Source organism: Filicampus tigris, chromosome 1 (genome assembly GCF_054856515.1).
Source record: "Filicampus tigris isolate MCC_2025a chromosome 1, RoL_Ftig_1.0, whole genome shotgun sequence".
NCBI lineage: Eukaryota > Metazoa > Chordata > Actinopteri > Syngnathiformes > Syngnathidae > Filicampus > Filicampus tigris.
The window spans coordinates 17,645,827-17,662,308 of record NC_141217.1 but is presented as its reverse complement, the minus strand read 5'-3'; the positions used below and the strand labels follow the sequence as shown (position 1 = coordinate 17,662,308).

The 16,482-nt window shown below is 41.7% G+C and overlaps 3 protein-coding genes across 13 annotated transcripts in view; 2 read left to right on the top strand and 1 right to left on the bottom strand.

Moving 5' to 3' along the window:
- LOC147153061 (IQ motif and SEC7 domain-containing protein 1-like) overlaps positions 1 to 4,199 on the top strand; it is a 111,226-nt gene extending 107,027 nt beyond the window's left edge. For 10 of the 11 annotated variants that reach the window (XM_086023321.1, XM_086023302.1, XM_086023312.1 and 7 more), the window contains one exon: positions 951 to 4,199. In XM_086023321.1, coding sequence (XP_085879447.1) covers positions 951 to 1,475 — 525 coding nt within the window. In that variant the 3' untranslated portion in view covers positions 1,476 to 4,199. The remainder of the gene's footprint in view (positions 1 to 950) is intronic. The other variant, XM_086023376.1, reaches the window with a different exon arrangement.
- Positions 4,200 to 5,395: 1,196 nt separating this feature from the next.
- Positions 5,396 to 8,708, top strand: gp9 (glycoprotein IX platelet). The gene is made up of 2 exons (XM_086023278.1): positions 5,396 to 5,596; positions 7,280 to 8,708. Exon 2 carries the CDS (start codon positions 7,281 to 7,283, stop codon positions 8,010 to 8,012), a length of 732 nt encoding a protein of 243 aa, XP_085879404.1. The 5' UTR covers positions 5,396 to 5,596; position 7,280; the 3' UTR covers positions 8,013 to 8,708.
- Positions 8,709 to 16,248, bottom strand: LOC147153059 (haloacid dehalogenase-like hydrolase domain-containing 5). Its single transcript, XM_086023264.1, has 8 exons — positions 16,016 to 16,248; positions 14,968 to 15,171; positions 14,754 to 14,866; positions 14,554 to 14,647; positions 11,566 to 11,599; positions 11,261 to 11,435; positions 10,981 to 11,169; positions 8,709 to 9,768 (listed from the first exon to the last, which is right to left on the bottom strand). Exons 1-8 carry the CDS (start codon positions 16,127 to 16,129, stop codon positions 9,372 to 9,374), a joined length of 1,320 nt encoding a protein of 439 aa, XP_085879390.1. The 5' UTR covers positions 16,130 to 16,248; the 3' UTR covers positions 8,709 to 9,371.
- Positions 16,249 to 16,482: the final 234 nt, after the last annotated feature.

Sequence of the window (16,482 nt, the reverse complement as noted above, 5' to 3'; positions counted from 1 at the left end):
TGGGATGCCTTATATTGACCTGCTTGCCTCCGTGTAGTGTGCATGCATGGGTTGCCTGCCTCTGATCCCGCCCCCTTTTTTCGGAAGCCAAACAGCTCCAGTTTTGGTCATGCCATTTGACCAAAAGTCATATCCTCAGCAAAGCATGACTCGACTAATCCCTTCCTTGTCGCCTGTCTCTGTCTTTCATTCACTCCCATCCAAGCGGTTTTCATTTGGTTGCTCTTCTCTCAGGCGAGTAGCTCATTAAGACACCAACTAGTCTTTTGTAGACTCTCGCGCTGTCCACAGCTCTCTTAACCCACAACGTCTCAGTAGCATTAGGAAGGCTGGAATAACGGGGCTTTCACAGTCGGAAATCTACTGCTGGGCAGACTAATAATGACGTGGATTTCATTCACTCATACCATTTGCCCATTAGTTCGTGTGTTGTGTTCAAGGGCCCTGGGAAATGTCATTCTGCTTTCAAAGGCATCATGTGGTCTCCTTGAGTCTGAGCTGAAGCATGAGTCAGAGGATGAGAGTTGAAGCGTGCATATTGACAACAGGGGCAGCAGGAGGCCTGCTGTGAAGTTTCCTGCCCTTTCACGTTTATCCAAATGCTAAACTGTGGATGACGACTTTGGCCTGTCACGTCCTCTGCATGCGTACGAGCGGTGACCTCTGTTGGCTTTAACAAGATGCATGTGTGACTCTGCCACACGTCCTCTCGAGACACGTTAGTACCGTGACATTTGTCAAGTCGGCTTTGACGTACTTCCCCCCAACCCCCAACCCCAAACCCCGACCCCCCCCCGGAGTTGAACTGTTTCTGCTGCACACCATGAAGACATTTCAGTTTGCCATTTGCATGCCCGAAAACATTTTGCTACTTGAAATAAGAAAACTCCAGAAGCGCCGATGTCGTGCTTGGTGTCTGACGCACGTGCTCTTGCCCTTATCCTCCGCAGGGGTCCATCATTAGCAGCCCGCACACGCGCCGAAGAGCCACCACCCCACGTGAGGGGACCCCGCGCGAGCATCCCACTCTCCCCAACTCGGCATCCACCTCCATCCTGGGTACGCTGTTTGGCAGCAAGAGAGGCAAACCGCCCTCCCAGAGCCACGGGCCTTACCCCCCGCCCGGCCACCCCACGCTCATATCCCACAAGCCCCACCCAACCAACCTGCACCACACGGCGCAGGTGGTGCACGGCGTGCAGCTGCCGCACCACGGCCACCACCCGCAGTACTGCCAAGTTCCTCAGAACCCGCCGCCTTACCACCACCATCACCACTACCACCCGCCGCCGCACACGCAGTACCACAAGCACCCCGCCTACTCTTCGCACGCGCATCAGCACAGCCACTACAGCCAGCATTCCCATCACAGCTCCCACTCGCAGCACGCTCCCCATCACCACAGTAGCCAGCAAGCAGGCGCCGCACCCGGCGGACCCAAAAGCAAACACAGCGGCATCAGCACCGTAGTGTGATGACATGACGGCGAGGAGGGCACCGCAAAGCGAGGGACTGTTTCCGACACCAAAGGGACTGACTGAGGGCGCGACTCGACGGGCCTGTCCACTGTGTTTTACTGCTGCTGCCATGGAAACCACCTGCTGGCACTGTTTCACCTCCACGCCCAACTAATAGAAGCAGGATGGACAATTGGACCACAATTATCCCACCAGGGGCCTTTATTACTAGTTTGTTTCAATTCCAGGTCTGCCCCCTCCCCCTCCCACCGGCGGTGGCGGGTGGACCTATACAGGAAGATGCCCTTTGTTGTCCACAAGACACACACGCACACATCGCCGGGCTGCCCCCCTCCGCGGCCTCCATGTAATCAGGAGGAAAGACACCCTGGCGCATCAATGATGGACATTGTCGTGCACAGCTTTTTCAGTTTGCAAGTCGCACGGATGCTATTTGTCCTTGCCTCCGATAGAGCTCTCATGTAATTAAGATATAAGCATTTGACTCAAACCGGAGGACAGGTAAGCAACGTCTGAGTCATATTAGTTCTAGTGCTGTATTTACTGTAGATGACAGCTGTATGTGTTGTCTCCTAGCGCTCATACATAAATGTGCCAATTATTAACGCATAATCTATTTAGTCAAGACTTCCTGTACAGTATGTCGTGCGTAATTTGTAAGATTATACTTACAATTATTATTATCAGCAAAAAGTATCAGTATTATACTGACTCTGGGGTAGCAGCAAGCTGTAGATGCGGAAGCAGTGAAATCAACCTCTAATCTATCTTGGAAGTATGGCCTTTCCAAAGGAGGAGACGGAGCTTTGAGATGGCAGCTGTTGCAACGGCACAACATTGACTCTTCTTGTCGACGGACACTTTAAAGTACAAATTTGTCATTGCAACTCATGAAATGATATTTCAGACGGAGGCTCGGAGCACGAATGCCACTGTTGAAAGAAATGCACGCGTTATAAAGCAACAGCTGCCATCTCCACTCATTAAATCCAACTAGAAACACTTACAAGAATATTTTTTTTTCTGCTTTTGCTCTTTTTTTTTTTCCCCCTCACCAGCAAGTTTTGGCGAGTGACTTAAATCTGTTCCTTACATAGTGAAATATTTGTTTTTGTATCATATGTGCAATATCTTTGTACTGATTAGGAACAAGCAAAGTGTCCCTAAGATTTGTGCGGTTTATTTGTTTGTTTTGTCATTATTTATTTTTTTATTTTTTTTGGGCCCCTCTCCGTCTAAATTAATGCTCACTGCAGGCTCAGAGCCCGGTGGAATGTCTAGTGATTTTTTTGCATGTACTGTTATTGATGTGAGGCTGTCCTCTGCACATTGTATAACAAATCAGTGTTACCATAGCAAGTTTAAGTGCAATCATGTTCCCAAATGCAGACTTGTACTGAGAGTGGAAGTCTTCTGTTGTCCAGAATGAGATTCAGGTGATAGATAAACCTTTTTTTTCCCCCCCATTTAGGAATATATAAATACCTACAAGGGGAAGCTAGAGAGAAGAGGAATGTGTGTATATATTTTATTAATAGGAATACTTCTTCTTGGGCTGAGCAGATATATTTTGCTGGATAAGCACACAAAATAACTGGTTTTGTTTCAATAAATGCAGTTACACCGCAGAAATGTAAACTGAACAATGAAACTTGGAGTATATGTAAAGAATAACTTTATACATTCAACAAATAAGAGTCTATTCTAGTGTGCACATTGGTAACAATAGACAATTTGTTCCAATATTCAGGTTGTACATGTATATTAAGAGTCACAAAGAAATCCATGGCCATCAATCAGGCTTCCACATATCGGACAGGAGCGATCAGCTGAATGTGTCTTTCTATTGAGTTCTATGTTTTGCTATGATTCGGACCCGCAAGTCCCGTTAGTGTTTGGTGTGTGTTGTCTACAGTCATTTCTTTGTGAGAAGGAACCCCAACAACGCACTGCATGGATCCGATGCATCACAAGTCCTATTCACTGTGAGCTGAATGGGGGGGAGGGGGGGGAAATCAACCTATCATAGAAACTAGCTTAGGATTTTTTGTTTTGTTTTTTATGGTTTGGAGTTTGCCAATGTTGCTGTGTTCTTGTTGTTTTTGGTGTTAAGCTGGTTAATATTGAAGCTCAGCATGCATTTCATCAACAAAGCCATTGTGTACATTATAAACATGAAGAACATTGCACTTCCTTCGCTGAGGGCTTTCATTGTGTAAATATGAGATTTGGATGTGCAAACTGCTTGGGAGGAGGATTTATCTTTATGAAGGTGTAAAGGGACCAAGTTGGTGGTTATATGATATTGTACATAGTGTGAATACGATCCATACTTTATTCTGATATCTGCAGTTTTGATCAGGATGTACAAACATCACCTCAGAATGAGTGAGGGCTGAACATATCGATTGTCTCGGGAACTGACATTTGCTGTAGAGATCAAAAGCAGACTGTTAGAAAAGTTCGCTGCCATTTACATCATGCTCCTTCCGTGCAAAAACACACACACACACACACACCAAACAAATACATCTTACCGCAAGCTGTTCGATCTGGTGTGAGACTCATTAAAAGAACAACAAAAAAGAAAACACAAGAATGGCCTCATTTATGTGTGCATTCTGTTTGTACAGTGAGTAGTGAGTCAGTAAGACCCCAGTTATTGTAAAACTTCAACTGTGACAATGTTGAGAACGCAAAAATAAACAAATATATGACTTATGGTATGGGTTTTGTCATTTTTACCTGTCTACTAGTGATGGTGAGATGAACCTCCTAGAAACAGTGAGGTTTTCCATACAATTGGTTTGACTCATGTGTGGAAGCTTCTGTGGTTCAATCCCCTCTGGCACCACCAAGTGGACGTTTGTACGTCGGCATGCAAGAAGAGCAAAATCTTTAGGATTACATCCATATGACATCAAATTGACAAAGGGTGGATGAAAATGCAGTAATTGAGTCTGTATCGTGGATAAAAAATGTACTCACACAATAGGTTTTATATTATTCATTTTTATTCAAAAATAGAAACGTTTCGACTGTTTTTGACTCAGTCAGTTTTTTTTTGTTTTGTTTTTTTGAGAAAGAGAGACAACATACACACCAACTGGATTTTTTTTTTTAGCTTATTCGGAGAAATAAGGTCGAAGTTTACCCAAACCGGGAAAAACGTTCTCTTCCTCAATAGTTCCATAACAGTGATAGCCGTAATCGACAAGTGAATTGCAAAATGCTCAAAAAACCTACCCAAATACTCGCAAAACGGAGAACCTCCAGAGAGTTTCGTTGCCGCTTCAATCAAGGACTGACCTCTTCGAATCTCGATCCACTTCCTCAACTGGACACGTGATGCGGCCGGTTTCGATGCTTCAACTGTCATCTACGTCATCGGAGCATTTGTTTGGTGCCCGCTTCACATACTCGCTCACAGTGTACTCAGAACACGCATTGAAGACTCTGAACAGAGGATACATCACTACTGTCCACCATGGGTGATTTCATTTATTATACAGAGCAGTAGTCTCTGTAATGTGTTGCTGCAGTTTCACCCGAGGACTGTGCCAGTACGCCACCTACAGGTTAAAAGGACACCTGTAACATGAATTGAGTTCTGTTTGAAATGTATAGTGTACAACAAAATGCACTTGCTGAATTGTCACTTTTTTTCTTAATTTACTGGGTTCTGCCATAATGTTATTTTTTTCACCATCCAAATTATCAAACACGTTTTGCTTCCACGCATTTTAAAGTTCGGCTTGAAAACTGGGTCATATTTAAATTCTTATAAGAGTAACTACGACTGAAAATTGATGTAGTGCTCCCACAGTTAGGGGAGGGAAAACTGTGCAAGTAAAGAGTGTGCAAGCGCCTCTCATTCGCTCTGCCATCTTTTTTTTTTGTTGAAGATAAACTCTTATCACATCCGAACAGAGGGATTTCCATCATCGTTCACCACCGCCGCCGTGGTCATTGGGGAGCTCGACACACAGCTGTTGCGTAAACAACGCGCATCAGTTTAATATTTAACTTTTCAATGCATCACTGGACCAGAACAGAAAAAAATACGAAAAATTCAAGAATGACCATGAAAAACTTCATTGGTGGTTTGACCCTGAAAGGTTTGTTTTCTTCCCGTGTTTGATTTTGGCTTTACCAATTTAAATTTCAGAAGTCCTCACACATAGCCTTTGAATTTGTGAATACACTTGTCATGTTGCTTTGTGATGCCTGCTTATAATGTTTTAATATCAAATCTGAGGTCTCGCCAATTGTGAAGGGTCAATACGTATTTTGAAGTGTTGACCTCTCCGACTAATGGAGCTAAACTCAGCAAAATATCAGAAATGGCTGAGGTGTGTCAAGGTTTATCAAATAAAAAAAATAATTAAAAAAAAATTCATTAGTTAAAAAATGAATTGAAAAAAGGTAAACCAACTGAAGTTACATCTTACGTTTATAAAACTAACAAAAATTCTAGCGAAAATACTCCATATTTTAAAAACATAGTAAAACTCATATTAAGACTAATAAAAACTCAACTAAAACAAAGCATTTAAAAAAAAGACAAAAACTACCTTTCTAAAACAAAAGTCAAAACGAAATAAAAACTAGCTATAATGAAAATCCAAAACTATTACAGTATAACCCTGAAATGGGTAGTGTAGCCAAGAAGTGTGACCAAGAGTACTGCTTGAGAATATGATTCAAGAAGAAAAAAAAGATTCTCCGCTAATTATTTGAGATAAGTATTCATTCATAAAATTGCTCAAGCTTGTAAAAATGGGTTGAAGTTCAGATTTATTGTTATATATAGCTAAATGAACACCAAATAAACAAAAATATGAAATAGGAATCAAGTAGTTAATTAATTTAATTAATGCTAATTGCTCAACAATGTCACTTTTGTAGATACACAAATTGTAGAACTTCTCCTCACTAGGCTCATGGCTGAGCTGGAGCATAGCAATCCAATTGCTTTAGACAGAGGCTGAGTTTATTGATTAAATATTGTTGTATGTTGAACTTCGACTGGTGTGGACACCACGTTTATCAACAACGCTGACATCTGTTTCACTATTCAACAATATGACTTAAATGAATCTCGTTCTTCAGTGCTTCTGTATGTGGCTGTATAGCTGCCTTCAGATAAAAAGTGAGCAGATTGTAGCTCAATCTAAACAGCATTTTTTTAAACAATAACACACTTCAAAAAGTAAAACGTATGTTGCTTGAAAACTACTCTGTTGTTTCCCTTTCGGCATCTCCCTTGAGGGGTCGCCACAGCGAAACAATTGCAAGCTCGATTCGCATCTTTGATTTGGCAAGTCTTTTTCACCGGATGCCCTTCCTGACGTAACCCTCAGTAGCGGGGCACACACATTGTCGAAGTGGGAACCGAACCCACGCTGCCCGCACACAACTCGGACGCGTGTACCACTACACTATCAGTGACAGATTGCTTGAAAACTACTCTGATAAACACAAATCCAAAACCCAAAAAGTTGCCAAGGTAAAATGTAGCAGAGTAAATGTTGCTCGTGACTACACGCCTGATGCTGTGCAGCACTGCAAACTACACTTACATGTTTAGGTTTAATGTTTATGAATTAATTCCTTCTGTACCGATCAGTGTCATTCAAAATTAGGTTTTACTATCTTTGTAAGGGATTTTTTTTAAATCCAGCTCTTATGCTTCTGGAACTCATAAGGTTGCGCAAATGGTGATTGTGTTATGGTAATGTTATGTTAAACATTTCCAATGTGCTTATGAGTGTTATGACATAGTTTTGATCATCTTTCAGGATGCTCTCTGGTCCAATACTAACTCGCCTGCTGCTATGGGCCACACTGCACACTGCACCCTCTCTTGGTCAGGCCTGTCTGTGCACAGCCCTCCAGCCTGCTGGTTTGCTAGTCAACTGCACCTCTTCTGACCTCCGGGAGTTGCCTCTTCTGCCATCAGACACCGCAAAGCTCCTCGCGCAGGACAGTGGCCTTACCACCATCCCCTCAGGCCTGTTTGACAAAGCGCTTGGCATTCAAAGTGTCTCCCTCGCCGGTAATCCTTTCCACTGTGACTGCAGCATTGAATATGTAAGGAACTGGCTGTTGAGGAACAGGGCTGCAGTCTCTCATGAGCCCACATGCTTCAGTCCCAGCTCTGTGGCTCAGAAAGCTATCACAGAACTCACTGATGACTACTTTATCCAGTGTGCCCCGAGAGGCTGCAGTAGTATCACCTCCGCCGTTGTGATGGGAGTAATGCTCTGCTGCCTCATTGTTCTGCTTCTGTGGAGCCTGAGACTCGCTAAAAACTGCACCTTCACTCTTAACATTGAGGGAAAACACTCGCCACTCAAGGCTGACTCTTTGCATGCACTAAGAGTGAGACACAGGAGGAGGCTGTCAGCTGTCAATGAACATTGTCAGCTACTCACTGAGGATCTGGAAAGGCATCCCGTCAACTTGGAGTTACTGCCACAAGTGCTTGATGTGTTGCATAAGAAACACAATATTAAGATTAAGGCTATCTGAGGCACCTATTTGAACACATTTCATGCAAAACACTGCAAAATGCAATCAATAAGACTCTCTTCTATAGCAATAAAGTTGCAATAAGTTGTTTTGTAAATGTAAGATGTTCCATTATTTTCTTGTACTTGACGAGTTGTTCCATGACGTGATTTATATTATTGTATTATTTGAAACCCATTTAAAAATGTTTAACTTTTCCTACACCTTAGAGAGGTCAAACATTTTCTTTACAGTATGTTCTTACGCCCCACTAGTCTAAACACAGTATTCTGATTTCTTTTGTGGAATATGAATTAAGAAGCAAAACCCACTTTTTTTAATCCATCCCAGGGGACGGCCATTTTGCCACCTGCTGTCGACTAAAAATGACATCACAAGTGCCTAAGGGCTCAGCGTGGACACATCCCATGACCTAAACTCAGAAAACAAGTGAGTCAGGATCGGTAATTATCTGACAACTGTGATGTCATTTTCAGTCGACAGCAAGTTGCAAAATGGCTGCCCCTTGAGATGGATGAAAACGTGTGGATTTTTCTATTTAATTCATATTCCATACCCTCAATATTGATCAGAATGCCGTGTTTAGACGAGTGAGGGTGCATAGAATATCTTATTCTAAAGGACATTTTTGACTTCCCCTCCAGAAAAATACAGATTCATATATTGGCTGATTAAAAAAACACAAGAATACACACATTTGCGATGAGTCCTTGTATTTGTTTCGAGTTACAGTATTTACAATGAACGAAACACTACAAATGGTCAAGTATGGATTATTCAAAGAAAGCTTTTGATGTTAATGGTAGCATTAGCATGTCGTATGTAGCTGTGAACAGGTAAGTAAGGGTAACATAAGAAAGATGAAAATACTGGTCAAGTCTCTCACAAGTTTGCACAATGCCGAACTACTTGGGGGGACAATATTGCACATCCAACAATTTGTTCATACAGTACAAGTTTCTCATTGCCATGCATAGATTTCTAAGGGTTAAAACATGTAAACGATTGCAGTGCTCAAAAGGTGGCCTCAACAAAGGTCCAATGTTTGAAATGCTTGATGAAACCAGGAAACTCTTGTAACAAATATAGGATGATCTCAGGTTCTGTAATAATACCAACATCAATGTGGTCAAAAAAAATATGTAGCAGAGTAAAACAAGGCAGTTCCATAAAAGAAAAATGGGCAACTATCACAAAAGCCAGATAAAATATCTGCTTACTGCAACAGAAGCATTTTTTTTTCCCCCTAACATCTGTCCCACTGCTGAGTATTTCAAGAACACGTCAAAGCCCTCTGCGGTGGTTAAACAATGTCCACAGTGTAAGTGACGGGAGTCCACCCTCCCTCAATCTCATCCTTTACTGAGGCACAAACTTTTCCTTCTCAAAAATGAGCTCAACAGCTTCAGCCACATCTTGCACAATGTGGCCCGGCTCCACCAGTGCGGGGTCGAAACGAAAGTCCCGGTGGCCGTGGAAAACGGTCTCTTTGATGCAGCGCCTCGCGTCATTTGGCACCTCAGCTGTAGGGTTGTAGACACCCGTGCAGACTAACACAGACTTACAGGAAGTGGCGGCGGGCAACGCCAGCTCGCTCTCCCACATGTTGTCGACATCATCCTCCGCAGGCACCGCCGTGGTGGAGCCTGTGGCAGCCGCCATCTTGGCTATGGCTTTGGGGCTCTTTCGTGCAACTCTCACGTCCAGGTAGCGGTTGTACAAGTTAGCGCCATAGATGTCAGTCATTAGGTTATCCCTACAAATGATGGTGAAGAGGGATTATTCAGCACTTGTGGCACTATTATATCAACCCTTATATTGTGTTGGGGTCAAAATTGACCCGTTTTGAAGTATAGGTATGTAAAAAGTACCATTTGCTTTTTTGTACCGGAGCGAGGCTTCATGTAATCCTCAGACACAACTATTTTAACGCAACAAAATTCATTTTCACCATTTTAACAAATTCTAAAGGTCTCAAAAAAAAAGTAACATTTGTGGTGGTATGGGTCAAATATGAACCAGCAGTGATGCTTTTTTTTCAAGAAAATGTTCTAAGCATGCCCACTAATTGAAACAAGACATTCTGATTAATATTGCGTTTGTGGAATAAGAACGAATTACCCGTTTTTAGCCATCTCAGCTCACCTGTTTTCTGCAGCTGAGCCATGATTGGTAGTTACTTGATCCCTGAGCAACTGTGATGTCATTTTCAGTCGACAGAAGTGACAAAATGCCCACCCTGTGAGATGGCTAAAAATGGGTGGAGTTTGCTGCTTAATAACTCATATTCCACAAACGCAATATTTGTCAGAATGCCGTGTTTCCACTCATGGGCCAGCAGAGAACATATTCTTGAAAAAAATATGTTTGGGGTGACTATCACTTTAAGGCTTTTTTTTAATGATACCAGGAATATCAACACATGGGGCCCATGGAGCCTTATCAGTCACACATACGTTGAAGAAGGTCAAATGTGTCCAAAATAATTCCCTAACTTAACTGGTCTAAGTGTGCGAAGTGTGCAAATAGGAAAAGCAAGACCTTGGCGGGTGCTCTCTCAATAATTATGTGCCAAAAAGTCCTAAATCTAACACATCCATTCATTCATGAGGAAGCCGGAGTACCCGGAGAAACCCCACACAAGAAAACTCCACATACAGAAAGGCCTCAGTTAAGATTCTAACTCATTTTGATTGGAAGGCAGGTGAGCTAGAATATATGGCTTGAGGTAAGGATGTGTACTAGACCTGTGGTGCTAATTGTAATTATAGTACGGCCACCTAGTATCCCCAGCAGTTATTTTATCCCAAGGGGGGAAAACGAGGTATGTTTGGGTGCTGTGTCTATTAAAGCAGTGGCCACGCTCTAAAGAAATACTACAGTGTATGGTATTCATCATAACATATGAATGTTAACAGCGCAAGGTTCAAGGTTGCAAGTTACTGTTTGTAATAACTCTTTGTCTTACCCTATAGCATAGAGGGATGTGATGGGACGTTTCCACTGCCTTTGCATAGCCTGCCCTCGGATGAGGAACTCGGCAAAATGGTAGGTCAGCTCACTTGGTTTTCCCATCAGAGCCTCATACTTGAGGTCTTTCCCCGTGATCTTCTTATAGATATTCTCTAAGCACACAAGAAATGTGCCGTGACCAAATCTGATAAATACGGAGGGAAAAAAAAAACGGATTAATGAAACGTTAGCCAAGTATTTCCAAACAATGAAACTTGCTGCACCAGGATATTTACCTTGGAGACTGTGCCTCGGCCATCCACATCAGGTCCATGTTGCAAGCGAGCAACGGCGGGTGAGGTATATTTTGGGTTTGATGAAGGCTACTGAGATTGCCGTTGGTGAGCAAAACATCGATGATGAGTTGTAGATTGGTCTCCCATCGAACTGGCTCCCCGAACAGAACCACAGCTGCATGGTTGAAATTATATCAGCCCAAAAAATCTCAACAACCTGGCATGGTAGATAGATCAACAAAAGGTGACCTCAAAACCCTCTAGGAGGCTTTTTGAGCTCTTCCGGAGAAATAAAGAGTACTCACCCTCAACCTTGGGAGGATTACCTACAGGATTGGACTGCAAAGAAATAAAGGAATCTTAACTTAATGTGCTGTTGAATAATACTTAAAAGTTCGTGTCTACATCCTTATCTTTTCAGGGACACTTTTTAAAATCAAACGATGTGATTATGGAGGGGGTACACATTTTTATTTTTATTATGTAATCTGGTCCAGTGTGACAATACATAACTAATGTTGGATACCATGCCAACTTAATTTATGAAGCAATTCAAAAACAGCCTCAAGTATCATTCCAATATTTACATACAACCCCCAGTTCCAATGAAGTTGAGACATTGTGCAAAATGCACATAAAAACAGTACAAGGATTTGCAAATCCTTTTAAGACCACATTCAGTTGAAAACACTACAAAAACAATATATTTCATGTTCAAACTAATGAATTGTGTATCTTTTTATTGTTGTTATAAATATTCTCTTTATTTTGAATGTGTTTTGCCTGCAACATGTTTCAAAATAGCTGGGAAAGGGCCAACGAAAGACTAGGAAAATTGAGCAATGTTCAAAACAACACCTGTTTGGAACATTCCCGAAAGAAGCGAGTGTCCTGATTGAGTATAAAAGGAGCATCCCCGAAGGGCTCAGTTGTTCACAAGAAAGAATGATGCAATGTTCAACACCTTTGTGAACACGTGCACGAGCAAAAAGTCCAACCGTTTAATAACAAGATTTTTCAACATACAATTGCAAGGAATTTTGGTATTTTATCATCGACCCTAATATCATCAAAAAATTCTGTGAGCCGAATAGGAAAAGGACCATCTGGAATGTTAACAGCGCAAGTTTCAAAAGCCAGCATCTGTGATGGAATGGAGATGTCTATGTGCCCATGAAACATTTTACAAACACGACCCTCGTGAGGTTAAGCGGTTCGGAAACAGATGCATGGATGGCCAATTACATCATACCTTCAAAACATTAAAAGCTTTAACTATTAATTTGCAATGACACTAAAGAGGCTGTGTGAGTGAGGCCGTGCTCTTTCAAGGTTATTAAATCAGTTCAAAGTGCAGGAAAAAACAAAGCAAAAACTACTGCTTTCTATCATACACAAAAATACCTTTAATCATTTTTTAAAAAATTCACAGTAATGTACATGTTCATTGTACTTAAAAGTACAATGAATACAAATCTAATTACACACAATCTGCATGTAAATAAATTCATTCATCATGTTTTTCATATATATATATTTTTTAATCATAGAGTAACTGCTTCAAATGGAAATTGAGTGATGAACTGTATGGCCAAAAATTATCATGGCAATTTACAGTGTATATATCACGATATAAACTTAAGTGTAAAAATTATAATGTCAGTATTTATGAATGGGTTGTTTAAAAGTGAAACGTAAATATTTCCTTTTAAAAGGGTCCAAAAATATCACATCTTCTTCTGTGCTTCCTTTCAGTCAAATTTTTCATTTTGAAAATTATTTTTAAAAATAAAAATATAACATAACTTTGAGATCCATCGTTTTATAGCTCTCAAAACTCATCATTGATGATTATGGTTTCGTTTGATGCAGGTACATTTGCTGATTGATTCGTATATTTTACATCAGGCATGTTTTTGGTCAGCTAATGGTTCCTAATAGAGTGTCGTGTGACGTTAGGGTCACACCATAGACTCTTGACAATAATAGATGCTCGCTCGCAGATGACTCCTGTTAGTACCACTTGTATTCTGCCCGTTTATCTCACAAAGAAACATGACGAGTAAATACTACAGCTATGGAGCTTGCAGAAACAACTGCAGACACTACGACCGTCAACATATGAAGGATGTAACCTTTATTCGTTTCCCGAAGTCAAAAACTCAGAGGGATAAATGTGACTGATGGGTCAACTCGTGTGGACGTCCAAGTTTAACGCCAGCAAAGTGAAGCCTTTTACCTTCATATGTAGTAAACATTTCGTTGGGACCCATATGGTGTTACAGATAACAATCCGGCCGATCCCTAGCTTTTTCTTTTTTGGCATGTGCATGTGATGCGTTGTAAAGCTCTTTGGGCAGAATGATGTAGATACACAAAATAACCGCATAATAGTGCATCTGTTCGAATATGCCTTTTTTTTTTTTTGATGGATACATGGATAGACAGATCAAAATTTAGTGTTAGTTGGTCGCAGTCTGTAGTCGGAAACGCTAACGGAAGCCGCTTAAACTCATAGGCGAACCGGCCCATTGGCGGGTACTATTTTTTCCGGCCAGACAAAATGACGGATAAACGGACGGCGGAAGGGTACCCCGGCTGTAGGCGGAAGGCGATAAACAGATCGCAATTTTTTTGTAAAATGCCCACCTCTGCATTGACGCTAAGACAGAGCATGCGCAGACTGGAGGCTCCCTGGCTATTCCGATTGAACTGATTATATGACGCTCGTTCGGATTGGCATAAGGAATATACCACCCCTGTGACTCTGAATGAAATTGCATTCGGATTCTGCCTTTTTATTCCGATTGTGGTGTTCATATGGAGCATTTTGATTCTGATTAGTCATTCTGATCCTTCCTAATCGGAATACATGGCTCCATGTAAACCCAGATTTTGTAAAGCGCTTTTGGACACTCTATGATGTAGATAAAGCGCTACCTAAATGCACCCCATTTACTTTTCTTTTTTTTTTTCATTTGTTGGCCGCATTTTGATAGCAGTTGAAAGCATTTTTCAGATAAAGTACAGTAAGTATCTGATTCGAGTTCATTCTGTACTCGCTAGTTAACTTGAACATGAACATTGAATGTAGATTTTGGGAGCAAATCCGAGCTCTAGTGTTTAGTGTGTAGCTGTTCGCTGCTTATTCTTTTCTCTCTGGATACTTATTAATTATAATGGTAATTTGCTGTTTATACATGGTTACTCTCTACCCTCCTTAATACAACATGTGTGTAACATGAACATGAATTTTAAATGACTACGCTAATGACCTGATGTGATTATCTCACCGGTAGTTTGGGTCTCCTATTGTGGTCCACCATGTCCAGAAGTGGGAATGATTCCCTCAGCATGTCAATACTAATGACATTATTGAAGCCGAGACTGGGGAGGGAGAGAGAGATTATAAAAGACAAACAGCATTGAAACTACAACTACTTAAAAAGTTCACAATCAAAAATATTTAGAAAATGATACAAAAAATAGATACTTTTTGGCAATTTCCAGAACTGGTCCTTGACCTGACACCAGCACACACTTGTTGTGGAATTTCTTGAACATCCTCAATGGACTGTGAGACATAATGACTTGATCTTGTGTGATCTGCAGCGTGGATGAAGCATCAGTGGTTAAGAAAAAGTATAGATATCATATTAATGGATAATACAATTATTATAGCAACATGTGCTTTATCCATAACTCACCGGTACTCCAAGGATGTGAGCGAGCTGATCAGCTTTTGTTTGCCTGAGGCAATTTCCTGCATTTGTCACGAAAACCAGCGGCACCACAAACTGTCCCTGTGAATCCACCAACTTCTCAAAGGCCTTTTTGGCAGCGGGGATCAGCATTCTTCCCCGGAGGAGAACGCCATCAATGTCAAACAACAAGCCAAAGTTTGGCTGTGGCTGATTTAAAAAAAAATAAATAAAATTGCATGCGCTTAGAACTAGTTTGTATGTAGTTGTGAAAAACATGGTTGACATTTATCACAAAAACACAACACATGATGCTTTTAACAAGTGAACCTACATAGGTCACATAGGCCTGCCAACTTTAATAGGAGCTTTCAGTTTTAGTATGTTGATATGTATGTCTAAATAATAAATCACAACAGATTAATCTGGTTGATGACCAATATAACCTGATTCAGGAAGAGTTCATCATGTGATGCACTAATATGCCCAGTATGAACAATGCTGTTGTTCATACTGGGCATACAACAGCAAAAAAATAACGCAAAGTTGCGTTATTTTTGTTGCTATTGTTTTGTTTTTGCGTAGTATATAATGTGTTTGAAAAAAAATTGCAACAGGGTTCAATAATTTTAAGGGCAGCTAGAAATTTGACGATAAATGCATGTATATGAGGGTCTGTTGATATCATGTTGACTGACACTGGCTTCTTGTTGTAACAAATGGATTATTTGGATGCAGGACGCACAAGACCCGCATCCTCGAATATGAGAGCTTCAGTGACTTGGCAGTCGATATTGCTTCGATGCGCCAAAACAACTTTTGTGTGCTTCACTGTGGCTATAAAAACTGGGAACAACACAACAGTGTAGCGGCGTCGCTGATCGCATTGGGGAAAACAAGTAGGGTCCTCTTTTGTGGTCCCCGCCAGCGCACATCCCAAAAACACGCGTAACATTGAACACAAGGATCGATTAGATACCAGAGGAAACTAAACGGTACCCACCATCTCCTTGTCATCATTTTTTTAGACTGAGACCGAACTCAGTAGCCGTACCTTGCTATTAGTTCCGCAAAAGCCGCAGCGAGAGCCGACAACCGCAGCATTTGGCCTCGCGTGACGGCCGCCCCCGGAGCACAGGCCCCGGTAGAATGGCAGGAGTCCCCTCATGTCACTGTCGTCTCGCTGAGCCAGGAGAACGATTGAGCCCGAACGAGCAGGCTGGCTCCGGCCACTTTTCTCCTCTGACGTTCTCTGCTCTAATGTGACTGGGCGAGGCCCTGTGACGTCACGTGACGAAGTCTGATCCAATCAGGGGGAGGAGGAACCGAGTCTCGAAGAAAAAGCCCGCTGCCATTTTAGACACCGAGGCGAACACTTTAATGGCTGTCGAATTTTAAATTACGGATCACAAAATTGCTCTACGTAAACGCTCATGCTCTAATCTGTCGTTATTTTACACCCACGCTTTCTTCACATAGCGGGATTTACTTATAGCAAGTGCGTGCGTTCGACTGTGTCTC

What these genes read in the sequence shown, in the direction of transcription:
- gp9 (XM_086023278.1), top strand. Translation starts at nt 7,281, where the DNA reads ATGCTCTCTGGTCCAATACTAACTCGCCTGCTGCTATGGGCCACACTG.
- LOC147153059 (XM_086023264.1), bottom strand. Translation starts at nt 16,129, where the DNA reads ATGAGGGGACTCCTGCCATTCTACCGGGGCCTGTGCTCCGGGGGCGGC. An exon ending in CTCACATCCTTGGAGTACCG is followed by an intron (nt 14,867 to 14,967) that starts GTGAGTTATGGA and finishes TCCACGCTGCAG; the next exon opens with ATCACACAAGATCAAGTCAT. An exon ending in TAATCCTCCCAAGGTTGAGG is followed by an intron (nt 11,436 to 11,565) that starts GTGAGTACTCTT and finishes TCAACCATGCAG; the next exon opens with CTGTGGTTCTGTTCGGGGAG.